This window comes from Coptis chinensis, unplaced genomic scaffold, assembly GCF_015680905.1.
Source record: "Coptis chinensis isolate HL-2020 unplaced genomic scaffold, ASM1568090v1 utg1955_pilon_pilon, whole genome shotgun sequence".
Taxonomy (NCBI): Eukaryota; Viridiplantae; Streptophyta; class Magnoliopsida; order Ranunculales; family Ranunculaceae; genus Coptis; species Coptis chinensis.
The window spans coordinates 1-13,644 of record NW_028238119.1 but is presented as its reverse complement, the minus strand read 5'-3'; the positions used below and the strand labels follow the sequence as shown (position 1 = coordinate 13,644).

Sequence of the window (13,644 nt, the reverse complement as noted above, 5' to 3'; positions counted from 1 at the left end):
TGTCATTATTGCTTTGTCGTTATTATTATTTTTTCATTTTCTATTATATATTTTGTGATGTTATTTTTAGTATAATTGTTACGTGTTAAAGATATATTCGAAATAAGTCGGTGTTTTATCATAGTCTTATAGACACTAAAATTGTATGATTTGTAATATGGAATTAGTTTCTACAAATCACTTATTTTTTAGCAATTTTTTTATTTGATCAATATATACAAATTAGAACAATAAAAGTGTTTGATTCGTAATATGAAATTACATTCTACAAATCACCTATTTTTTAGCATTTTTTTTTTATTTGATCAAATATATAAGAATTAAAAATACACTCAAACTCTCCAAATATAAGAATTAGAAATACAGTCAAACTCTCCAAAGAGCTCCAAATATAAGAATTAGAAATACACTCAAACTCTCTAAAGAGGTTCCATTATGCGTCGAGTTCATGTATCAGTATTATTAGAAAATACTATCTTTCATATTATAGTGCATGGGGATAGAAAAAAAGCTAACTCTCATTATTAGAGAATAATACAAGAGAGAGAAAATCCTCCTTTAAAGGTCTCTGTTTTAGTATATAGATAGTAGATAACAATCATTTCAACCACTTCTGAAATTGACAACGCCAAATGTTCCTCCGAATCCATAGCTCGTTCGCTCTCGGGTAGCTTTTTTTTCCTGCCACCACAAAAACAAAAAGTGTAAGTTAGATGCATGACCTAGTGACCTTCAGGTATGGGGTAAGTGACCAGTACCTTGAAAGAGTATTTTTTATCTAAAAATTTTGAATTTTTATCAAAGTCTTTATAAACACAATTTATAATTAACAAAATACTATGCTCCGCTCACGCCCCACTGCAACGCAGTATACTAATAATAAGTTGGGTTGGGTCTAAAAATGAGGTGATCCAAAATATAAACATCAATCTGTGTTGGGCCTTAAATTCAACACTCGATCTCCCTCTTAAATGGCAGTATGGCACGAACATGAACCTCAAAATATCATCATCATGTCTTCATTTTCCCTTCTTCTCGCTGCCTCTTTCTCAAACTCACTATACTTTCATTTCCCGCAAAAAATTAAAATTTCAACTTGTCATCAATCTCTCAAAAAGGTACGTACTCAATTCCCATTTCTGCTTTTCTTGTTTCGTGTTTGTTTATTTATTCATGTCTTTGTTTTATTGTTTCTCTCTTCGCAGTTATTAGCTCGAAACTGTACTAGTTGTGCAGTTTTTTCTTGTGATTATAATGAGTTATCTGATGATGGTAGAAATGTGATGGTGGACGACGTTTCTGATGTTCGAGCTGATAGTAACACTTATATTTGGTTATTGAAAGCTTGTTTCGAACATGGGTCAGTTAGAGATGCTAAGACTCTTCAAGCCAAGGTTTTGAGGTCTGGGCTACATGGAGATTCTACTTATTTATCTGCTCAGCTTATTGATGTTTATTTGAGGCATGGGGATATAAATTACGCTGTCAACATTTTTGATAACCTGTCTGAGACAAGTGTTTATTCTTGGAATGCTATATTATCTGTGTTTCTAGCAAAGAAATTGTATACTCGGGTCTTGGGTTTGTTTTCCAGAGTTTTAGCACAAGGTGGTACATGTCCTAATAATGCTACTTTTGCTACTGTCCTTCGGGCATGTAGTGGCGGGAAATTGAGTCTTCACTATGTTGATCAAATTCATTCTAAGATTATACAATATCATTTAGACACTGATCCGATAGTATGTAACCCTTTGATTGATTTGTATTCCAAAAGTGGATGCATAAGTTTGGTGATGTAGAGAAAAAGGGGTTTTTTTTCTCTTTCATGTCTAGAGCGCGCGCTGCCTCGGATGACGCGACTGTGACCATGTTTTGAAGCGCTCGCCTCCGATGGGCTGCGACCCTCCAGTGTTTTAAGCGACTGCGCCTCGATGAAGCGACAAGCATCCACCAATTCGGCTGAAATTCAATCAAGTTTGAAAGCTTTTCCGAAATAGTATAAAAATAGGTTTTTTCAGAGAAACCTAACTTTTCCAAAACCAAGAAAGAGAGAGAGATTATAAAGAGAGCAATTCTTTGTGAGTTGAGTATTCACTATTTGTGAGTGAATTGAGAGACTTATGTCTGTTACTCCGGACATCTAGTAAAACTTGGAACTCGCGGTGTGAACGTAAATTAAATTGCCGAACCACCATATATCTCGCCTTGTGGTTTGTTCTTCTTTACATTAATTGTTTTACTTTATATGCTTGTTATTTGATATTGGTAGTGTTGGGATATTGCTTGGAGGGTGTTGAAGTCTTGTCTATCGGAATGATCAATCCTTGTGTTGGATTGATTAAGTTTGTTAATGGGTAACGTTGTTTCCGCAAATCGTATATTCACAACAATTGTATCGAGCGTAGGTATCGACACAGGATTTTTGAGTTTAGTGCTTTTCCGAAATTTGTGTAGACAAGGTGTTCGATTAAATTCGAGGTGAATTTTTTTTTTTTTGGTTATTGTGTGTAACTTGAAAGATGGCTCCCCGAGATGTCAAACGCAAGGTTTGAAGTAGAAAGTTTAATGGGAAGAATAACTTTGGGATTTGGCAAGTCCAAGTAAAAGGACATCCTCATCCAACAAGGTTTGCACGAGGCTTTAAAGGGGATTAAATCTAAAGGCGACGAATATGAGTAATGATGATTGGGAAGAGTTCGATCTTCGGGCTTGTTCATCAATCCGGTTATGTCTTGCTAATGAGGTCATGTATAGTGTTATGGGAGAAAATACATTTGCCGGTATTTGGCTCAAAACTAGAGTCTATGTATATGACCAAGAGCATGATCGAACAAGATGTACCTTAAAAAGCGTCTTTATCGGTTATTATGATGGTCGATGGTCCAACGATAAAAGAGCACGTTAGTGAGTTCCGTCGGCGTCTAGCGGATTATTTGAATGTTGGTATGAAGATGGATGATGAGGATCAAGCGGCATGTTTAATATTCTCCTTGCGAGAAAGCTATGAGCATCTAATGACTACATTCATGAACGAGAGAAGTCATCGATCTTGACGAAGTTCGTGAGTGCACTTCTTTCTTATGAGTTGATGAAGAAGACGTGTAGAGAATAACATTGATGCGCGGGGGCTAGTGGCAAGAGGAAAATCGTATGAACGTAATTATTCAAGTAATGAAAATTCTAGGTCCAAGTCAAAGAAGCCTTTAAAACATGTACGATCTTCTACAATTGCAATGAAAATGGACATTACGCAAGTAATTGTCCTCACCCGAAGAAAGAGAACAAGAGAGATGGTCAGAAGAAAGGTAAGGCAAAAATTTAGGCAAATTATGCTTCAAGCTCTGAAGAGGATGAGTTCAGTCTCTGTGTGTCCACACAAGACTATATGACCGAAAGGTAGATTCTTGATTCCGGATGTTCCTATTATATGTGCCCGAATAGAAAGTGGTTTACTTCTTATGAGAGCATTGATGGTGGTTCCGTTTTAATGGGTAATGACGTTGCTTGTAAGACGGTAGGAATTGGAACTATACGGGTCAAGATGTATGATGGTGTAGTGAGGACTTTAACCGGTGTGAGACATGTTCCTGAGCTAAAGAAAAGTCTTATTTCTCTTGGTACCTTGGACTCCAAAGGCCACAAGTTTGTAGGCGAAGGTGGAGTCCTAAATATTGTTAATGGCTCTTTAGTTGTTATGAAGGGTCAAAAATATGAAACCTTGTATACTCTGATAGGTAGTTCGGTGATAGGCGATGTAGCGATGGGTGCATGTAGTAATGATTCCGAGTGCACTAAGATATGGCATATCGCGTTTAGGCATATGAGTGAAAAGGGTTTGTCCGAGTTGTTGCGTTTGAGGTTCTTGAAGAACTTGAAGAAGCCAAGTATGGGGTTCTGTGAGCATTGCGTCTATGGGAAGCAAAGCAGAGTCAAGTTCAAATCAAGCAAGCACACGACAACGGAGCATCCTTGACTATGTGCATCACGGATGTTTGGGGACCCTCGGTGGCTTCAAGGGAGGTAACCACTATTATGTCTCATTCATTGATGATCATACTCACTATGTGTGGGTGTATATGATGAAATCGAAAGATGAAGTGTTTGAGACATTTAAAAGTGGAAGACAAGGGTTGAGAATCGCGACGATAGGAATGTAAAGACATTACGGTTAAATGAATGGTAATTGAGTATACCTATGGACCTTTCCAAAAGTTCCGTCTTGTGACGAGGAATTGCCGACATTTTGGACAAATCGAGGGCACGCCACGCAGAGAATGGAATGGCGAGAGAGGATGAATAGAACTTTGCTTGAAAGAGCAAGATGTTTATTGTCTAATGCCGGTCCCCAGGCAAAAGAGTATTGGGTAGATCGGTCCATGGCGTGTTACCCGTCTGATAACAGTCACCGATTACCCGGCTATAGATTGCGGGGACACCTTATGAGGTGTGGTCGTAACCCGGTGATTATAGTATTTTATGAAAGTGTTTGGATCGACGACTTACTACCATGTGAGGGACGCCAAAGCTAGATCCTAGAGCTAAGAAGGCCATATTCTTAGGCTCCATAAATGGGGTAAAAGGATATAGATTGTGGTGTCTAGAAGACCACAAGTTCCCGGGTCGCCAGAGATGTTACCTTTGATGAGACTTCCATGTTATCTTCGAAGAAGTTTCGAAGTAGGGTAGAATGGGCGAAGTCCCATAGAAGTTCAAGCTTCACCGAGCTTGAGTTGTCGATGCGCGCAGATGACCGGTTAGATCATGATGAGGTACCAAATCATGGAACCACCACAAAGAACGGGGAAGAAGAAGCAAGAGAGCATCCGCGAACTTGTAGTGGCGACCCTACAGCCACGAGACAAGTTAAAGAAGTGCACAAGTATGGGCACGAAGCCGGTGAAACACTATGGTCGTGGATTTAGTGGCATATGCACCGGATATCAAAGATGATGAGTCGGATAGCTTCAAGGAAGCCGTTAGAGATGCTCATTACTGAGATTGGTTGGTAGCTATGCAAGCGAGATGGAATCTCTTGATAAAAATCACACATGGGACCTAGTTTTATCACAAAGGGCAAAAGGACTATCGGCAAAGAAATGGGTGTTCGAAAAGAAATAGGTCCTTCCCCGAACCGACAAGATCGGGTACAAGGCAAAGAGTGGTAGCAAAGGGTTTTTCACAAAAGGAAGGAGTCGACTACAATGAGGTATTTTCCCGGTGGTCAAACATACGTCCATTCGGGTGTTATTGAGTTTAGTTGCTCACTTGACTTGGAGTTAGAGCAACTTGATGTGAAAACCGCTTTTTGCATGGGGACTTGGAAGAAAGAGATCTATATGAGACAACCCGAAGGGTTTGTCGTCGTTCTTGAAAGAAGATTATGTATACAAATTGAATCGGTCAATCGCATGCGGGTTAAAGCAATCACCCGTGCAATGGTACAAGTGCTTTGACACATTCATGATGCAACATGAGTACACTCGGCGTAAAGTATATGATCACTGTGTCTACTTTAGAGCGCTTCGTGGTAATGACTTCATCTATCTCCCCGCTTTATGTGAATGACATGCTTATTGCTTCCAAAAGCATGGTGGAGATAGACAAGTTAAAATCTCAACTTAGCTCGAGTTTGAGATGAAAGACTTAGGTGGAGCCAAGAAGATACTGGGCATGTAGATTGACAGAGATAGGAAGAAGCGACGGATAGTTGTATCTCAGAAGAAATACCTTCATAAAGTAATTTCTCGATTTGGTATGGAGAATGCAAAGTCGGTTTCTACACCTTTAGCTGGGCATTTTAGGCTTTCAACTAAGTTCTCTCCTAGTCCGGTGGAAGAATAAAAGCATATGGCTAATGTTTCTTATGCAAGTCACGATGGGGCGCTTTAATGTATGCTATGGTGTGCGCACACCGGATATTTCCGCAGCTTAGTGTTGTAAGCGGTATATGACAAATCACGGGAAGCGATATTGGGAGGCAGTGAAATGGGTACTAAGGTACTTGAAGGGTACCTTGGATGTGGGATTAACTTATGGTGGAGGCACTTGTTATGTCAACGGGGTTTGTGAATTCGATTATGCGGTGATCTAGATAGACGACGTTATCGACTCATCGTTATGTGTTTATGATGCATAGTGCACCGGTTAGTTGGAGGTCTATGCTACAGCTACGATTGCTCTATCTACTACCGGTGAGGCGAGTATATGGCGTTGGGCGAGGCGCGAAAGAGGCACTATGGCTTCGGAGGTCTTCTAGATGATATGAGTATTGAAGCGTAATGTGTTGCTTTGTATTGTGGATAGTCGAGTGCTATTCATTTTGGCGAAGAACCAAGTTCATCATGCTCGGACCAAGCATATTGATGTCCGCTTATCACTTTATACGGGATGTCGTTGAGGATGGTGATGTAGCACTTGAGAAGGTGGACACCCATGACAATCCTGCTGATATGCTAACGAAAGTTGTCACCGGAGTTAAGTTCCAACACTGTTTGGACTTGCTCCAAATCCTACATGTTTAAAAGAGACCTTTGTGGGCATGACCGCCGGGCGGGTTGACTGAAGTCTTCCCTTATCGGATGTGTTCCTACCGGGATGTGTTATTCTTTTGATGTGTTCGGCTTGGTTTTATGTGTTAAAACCTCACCGAGGTGGAGAATGTAGAGAAAAAGGGATTTTTCTCTTTTCATGTCTAGAGCGCCCTGCTTCGGATGATGCGCGACTGCCGCTACCGTGACCGATGTTTTGAGCGCACTGCCTCCGATGGGAAACCTCCAGTGTTTTGGGCGCCGACCAAGCTCCACCAATTTCAGCCGAAATTCACTGTTTTGAAGCTTTTCCGAAATAGTATAAAATAGGTTTTTCCAGAGAAACCTAACTTTTCCAAAACCAAGAAAGAGAGAGATTATAAGAGAGCAATTCTTTGTGAGTTGAGTATTCATTATTTGTGAGTGAATTGAGAGACTTGTAATCTGTTACTCCGGACATCTAGTAAAGCTTGGAACTCGCAGTGTGGACGTAGGCAAATTGCGAACCACGATATATATCCGCCTTGTGGTTTGTTCTTCTTTTACATTAATTGTTTTACTTTATATGCTTGTTATTTGATATTGAGAAGTGTTGGGATATTGCTTGGAGGGTGTTGAAGTCTTGTCTATTGAGAAAGATCGATCCTTGTGTTAGATTGATCCGTTTGTTGTAGGTAACGTTGTTTCCGCAGTCATATATTCACAACAGGTGAGATCAATCTTTGACAAGTTGTCTTCACGCAACAGCATTTCTTGGGTAGCTATGATCTCTGCTCTTTCTCAAAATGGTCGAGAAAAAGAAGCTCTCAATCTCTTTTGCAGAATGCGAAAATCAGGTACTATCCCTACCCCTTATGTGTTTTCCAGTGCAATAAGTGCTTCTACAAAAATTGGAATGTACAAGCATGGCGAGCAGCTGCATGGACAAGCCCTTAAGTGGGGGGTTTTCTTCTGAAACCTTTGTGTGCAATGCTCTCGTTAGCCTTTATTCTCACAAAGGTAATTTGATATCTGCGCAACACATTTTCAGTGAAATGACCAGTCGTGATAAAGTCACATATAATTCACTAATCTCTGCACTTGCTCAGCGTGGATTTAGCAACAAAGCTCTTGAACTGTATGAAGATATGCAACTTTCTGGATTCAAATCTGATTGTGTAACTGTTGCGAGCCTCTTGAGCGCATGTGCGTCTATCGAGGCATTGCACAAGGGAAGGCAGCTCCACTGTTATGCAATTAAAGCAGGAATTTCTTCTGATGCCATCATTGAAGGTTCTTTGTTGGACCTGTATGTTAAATGTTCTGATGTTGCAACTGCCCGTGAATTGTTCAATACTACAAACAAAGAAAATGTGGTTCTGTGGAATGTGATGCTTGTGGCTTATGGGCAATTGGGTAATCTGATAGATTCCTTTGACGTGTTTTCTCAAATGCTAATAGCAGGGGTCGAACCTAACGAATACACATACCCAAGTATACTGAGAACTTGTACGTTTTTGGGAGCTATGGATCTTGGAGAGCAGATCCATACCCTAGTCGTAAAGACTGGCTTTGATCAAAATGTCTATGTTTGTAGTGTGCTTATAGATATGTATGCTAAACATGGAAGACTGGAACTTGCTCGAGAAATTCTTGGGAAACTCACAGAGGAAGATGTAGTCTCATGGACCGCCATGATTTCTAGGTATGTGCAGCATGAGATGTCTTTAGAAGCTCTTGAACTTTTTGTAGAGATGCTGATCCGAGGAATTCAATCAGACAATATAGGGTTATCTAGCGCACTGAGTGCATGTGCCGACATACAAGCCCTCAACCAAGGGCGGCAAATCCATGCTCAAGCATGTGTTTTTGGTTATTCATTGGATCTTTCAATAGGGAATGCACTCATCAACCTTTATGCTAGATGTGGCAGGGTGGATGAAGCTTATTTAGCATTTGGGATAATTCACACGAAAGATCAGATATCATGGAATGGTTTGATATCGGGATTCGCACAAAGTGGGCAGTGTTAAGAGGCCTTGAAAGTATTTACACTAATGAACCAGAGGAAGAGACATCTTCTACATTCTCTACCACCATGGAAACTTCTACAAGTTAAATCTCTATATAACTACATTTGACTTGATTCTAGGTCGCTTCGATGAAAAGAAATAGATATGTAGACAATGCACATAAGAAGTACAGTCAATACTATCAATCAAACCATTTTGGTAAGGTAAAGGATAAACGAATTTTACACATTTACACATGGTGCTTTGATTCACATGATAATAAATAATTCCCATAGGAAACCACCATATAATTACTAAAATGTTCTTTAAACATGAGCAAGCAAGAGACTCCAATATCTTTTACTATAATCATCTATTTTCGTACAGGCCGATTTCACCATGTTGTGGCAAGTTTTGCATTTGAAGATTGAAATCTAGAACACTGGGACTAGCGCACAACAAACCCTTGTTGCCTAAAAATACAAAGAATGCAGCAATATGAATATCATGGTTCCAAAAAAATTCTCTTGAACGGAGAACACGTGGGATTTTATTATTTCATCACAGAAAGATAATATTAGTGTAATAGTAGACAATTCAAAAACTAAACAAACATGACTATTGAACCAAAGACAATCCCCACTTTAATTTGAGCAGTAACAAGAAATATAATTGTAACAAGTACTTCAAATAGTTTCAGACTTCTTCACAAAGCAATTGTCCAACAGTTATCATGTGGAACGACTCCACAAGAGATAGCTTCAAACTTTCTAGTTTACGAGAAACACAGTCCATTGTGGGTCTAGATTCAGGACTAACATTTACACATAAAAACGCCAGTTTTGCGCTTACCAATACTTCCTTGACGAGCTCCGTAGTAGGAGGTTGAAGACGTTTGTCCAATATATCCATCAACAAAGCATTTGATCCACTTGTAGAAAATGATGTAGCAAGAGATGATAAAAATTCACCAGGATGATTTCCCATTACCACTTCAAGTGCTAACACTCCAAAGCTATACACATCACATTTTGCGATCCAACCTCATTGTGAAAGCCAACTCTACATGAAAAAAAATTATTTAAACGTGTCGATATTTTAAAAAGAAACTAAATCGCATGTTAGAAAACCATAAATTCACCTACTTAATCGAATGTAAATAGTGAACAAGAGAGAAAGAAAGATTTTACACGGGGCCAAATAACCATAATGTTCGGTGCGGTGCCCAAATTGGAAGAATTGGGAATTAAATCTCGAGCAATACCAAAATCAAGAACGCAAAGCATCATATTCTGAATTCAACAAAATATTTTTGCTCGAAATGTCTCGATGAATCAATGGTGGTGTGCAACCATGCATGTAAGACAAGGCATTAGCTACACTTTTGATGATGTCTATCCTCTTCTTCCAATCCAAACCAATTGCTTCCTCTGCATTGCTTTCAAAAGTTGGGCTAAGTTCCCCTTTCCGGATACTCATATACCAAAAAAAGTGTCGAACATGTGAACAAAATCCGTAAAGTTTCACAATGCTTCGATGTCTCAGCCTGTTAATGCATGTACCTCAGTTTGAAATGATCTTAAATTGACCACTTCATCATCTTGTCTTGGGGTGAATTTTCTTTCTGACCACTACTTGTCCAGTTGACAAAACCGCTTTGTAGACGCCCATATCCTCCCACCCCAATGCAACTTCTCGTTAAACCCCCTCATTTGCTTCAATAACGTCTTCATATACTATTCTCCCATTGTAATTCCAAATACTAAATAAATTGTTACATCTTTGCTCTTGTCACTTCCTCTTCAACACTTTTTTCTTATAAAACATGGAACAAGTTCCAACAATTACAAAAAAAGAGAGAACGATCCCACAAGACAAAGAATGATGATCTTGATAAGTTTAACTCTTCCTTTTGCACCTTTGCTTATTTCGTAAGATCTACAAGGTGACAAAGCTTTTTATGACCGCACAAGCCTTTGTTGTTAACAAATGCTTTGGCTGGGCGCATCGTGGAAAGCTTTGCAATCGGGAACCGGACCTTCTAATGCATTGTAAGATATATCAACAGCCAAGTCAAGCTTAGTAGCATTTCGCCAATGAACTTGAATTGAACCGAGAGAACATATTGTGTGACAAATTCAAGTTCTCCAAGTTACGATTTGAGCAAAGGAAGGTGGAATAGAACCGAAAACGTATTCGCTCAGTCGAAAGGACTCTTGAATGTGAACCAGTTGCCTAATTCAAATGGTATGCTTCCATTAAATTTATTTTTATGCAAGTTCGGATGATGCAATCTGGAGCAATCACCAATTTGTTTTGGTATTGGCCCACTCAAATTGTTGGTGGACAAATCTAGTGTCTCTAGATGACTTAAGCTTCCAATCTCGGTAGGCAAATTGCCATAAAGATGGTTATCACTCAAGTTAAGATTCACTAAAGGCAAGTTCCCCATTTCTTTTGGAATCTCTCCGTGAATTGGTTTGATGAGAGATCAAACATTCCTAGATGAGTCAAGCTTCCAAACTCACGAGGTATGGTACCAATGAGTTTGTTGTTAGTGATTTTAAAACTTCGTTAGATTTTTGCATTCACTCCAATTACTTGAAAGATTGCCGCACAAGTTGTTGTTACTCAAATCAATGAAATCAAGACTTGGATGTATGCCAAATGAATTTGATATGTCTCCCATGAGTTGGTTTCCATCTAGTCGAAGTCGAAAACAGATCTCGGACAATTTTTCAAGTTGGGGATGGGACCAATTAGATTATTGAATATGCATTGCGAATTTTTGAAGTTGTCCACCTTCACATAGTTGTTGTGGCAAATAACTTGTAAAGTTCATTCTTATAGAGATACAATACACAGGTTAAGTTTTGTAAACTACCAAATGAAGAAAGGATTGAACCGCTGAGATGATTTGTATTAAGTGTTAGTTCCACAAGAGATTTCAAGTTTCCAATTTCTGAAGGAATGGAACCAAAAAGTTCATTCTCAGAGAGGTACAATATGGTTAAGTTTTGTAAACTACCGAATGAAGAAGGGATTAAACCACTGAGATGATTTGTAAAAAGACTTAGTTTCGTAAGAGATTTCAAGTTTCCAATTACTGAAGGAATGGAACCAGAAAGTTCATTCTTATAGAGATACAATTCGGTTAAGTTTTGTAAACTACCGAATGAAGAAGGGATTGAACCGCTGAGATGATTTGTACTAAGTGCTAGTTTCACAAGTGATTTCAAGTTTCCAATTTCTGAAGGAATGGAACCAGAAAATTCATTCTCATAGAGGTACAATAGGGTTAAGTTTTGTAAACTACCGAATGAAGAAGGGATTGAACCGCTGAGATGATTTGTATAAAGACTTAGTTCCGTAAGAGATTTCATGTTTCCAATTTCTAAAGGAATGGAACCAGAAAGTTCATTGTCAAAGAGGGACAATATAGTTAAGTTTTGTAAACTACCGAATGAAGAAGGGATTGAACCGCTGAGATGATTTGTACTAAGACTTAGTTCCACAAGAGATTTCAAGTTTCCAACTTCTGAAGGAATGGAACCAGAAAGTTCATTCGCAAATAGGTACAATAGGGTTAAGTTTTGTAAACTACCGAATGAAGAAGGGATTGAACCGCTGAGATGATTTGTACTAAGTGCTAGTTTCACAAGAGATTTCAAGTTTCCAATTTCTGAAGGAATGGAACCAGAAAATTCATTCTCATAGAGGTACAATAGGGTTAAGTTTTGTAAACTACCGAATGAAGAAGGGATTGAACCGCTGAGATGATTTGTACGAAGACTTAGTTCCACAAGAGATTTCAAGTTTCCAATTTCTGAAGGAATGGAACCAGAAAGTTGATTTTGATAAAAGTACAAATATTTTAGATTGGTCAAATTACCTAAAGAACGTGGAATTGGACCAGTGAAATTGTTTTGATAAAGAGCTAGTGACACAAGAGACTTCAAGTTTCCTATTTCTAGCGGAATTGAACCTGAAAATTGATTTGAAGAGAGGGATAGATAGTTTAGGTTTCTCAAATCACACAAACTAGAAGGAATGGAGCCAGAAAGATGGTTTTGCTCGAAATCAAGCCTTTGGAGACTTGTTAATTGGCCCATTTCCCATGGTATTTCTCCAGAGAAATTATTGTTGTAAAAGTCGATGTAATTGAGTTTGGAAAGTTCAGTAATTTGGACTGGAATAGCTCCATACAGTGAATTGAAACTGAGGTTCAAACCATTAAGATTTGGAAGGTTTGAGAAGGGGAAGCTTTGAAGCGTACCTGCCAAACTTGTGTTTGATAGGTTAATGTCCACAACCTTTCCCGCCTTGCAAGAAATGCCGAACCAGTCGCGGCAGTGATGAGAAGAATTGACATGACTAGGAGGGAGTACCCATGAAGATAGTGCAGAAGTGGCCTGACCATGAAGGCTATCTTTCCAATTGAGAAGTGCATGGGCTTCTTCCCTGGGACTAGTAGAAGAAGAGTTAACATTGAAAGAAGAAAATAACAGTAAAACTAATAAGACAAGAAAAGAGACCAGCAGTTTCATGTGATGCGAAGCCATGAACTTGTGATGATGGGGTTGTGAGTTTCACTGGCTTGGCTACGTGATAGACGTGAAGTTTATGCTCTATATATAGTGCTGGAAGATCACTGATTGTACATTATTCAGTCTGTGGGTCAGGTACATCAAAGTACTTTATTGCTGATCGTAAGACTTGCACTCTTGTAGGTCAGTCTGTGTGGAAGAAATAAACTGCCACTAGCTAGACCATTTATTTTGATTGGGGCAGGTGACTAACCAAGTGTGGTCCTTCGCAGCGTCCGTCAAAACACTTCAAGACTTGCAATTATCGCAAGATGATATCCAAAACACTTCAAGAAATATGAGTTATAGAGCTACAGAATCAGCTAAACCATATCCATAAGTTTTTATAAAAGTATATGAGAAAATACGTACATTTACAGATGACAACAGCAGCAGAGGAACCTAAAAAATCTAAGAAAAACCAACGAGTGAATAGAAACGATAAGAAATGAAGGAGATGTCAGATCCCTTACACTACTGATCGCTATAAGAACATTTACTCACGCAGTGTCCAATCTCAGTGCGTGGAACGACAAAAGC

The 13,644-nt window shown here is 39.0% G+C and overlaps 1 protein-coding gene, 1 long non-coding RNA gene and 1 pseudogene across 3 annotated transcripts; 1 reads left to right on the top strand and 2 right to left on the bottom strand.

The window, feature by feature from the left end:
- The first annotated feature begins 985 nt into the window (after positions 1–985).
- Positions 986–8,648, top strand: LOC147473647 (pentatricopeptide repeat-containing protein At4g13650-like; annotated as a pseudogene). Its single transcript, XR_015210322.1, has 3 exons — positions 986–1,118; positions 1,206–1,790; positions 7,237–8,648. The product of XR_015210322.1 is annotated as a pentatricopeptide repeat-containing protein At4g13650-like (transcript).
- Positions 8,649–8,699: 51 nt separating this feature from the next.
- LOC147473646 (uncharacterized) lies at positions 8,700–9,592 on the bottom strand. The gene is made up of 2 exons (XR_015210323.1): positions 9,371–9,592; positions 8,700–8,991 (listed from the first exon to the last, which is right to left on the bottom strand). It is a non-coding gene; the product is annotated as an uncharacterized LOC147473646 (long non-coding RNA).
- Positions 9,593–11,322: 1,730 nt separating this feature from the next.
- Positions 11,323–13,109, bottom strand: LOC147473645 (uncharacterized). The gene has a single exon (XM_086587182.1). It carries the CDS (start codon positions 13,078–13,080, stop codon positions 11,323–11,325), a length of 1,758 nt encoding a protein of 585 aa, XP_086443308.1. The 5' UTR covers positions 13,081–13,109.
- Positions 13,110–13,644: the final 535 nt, after the last annotated feature.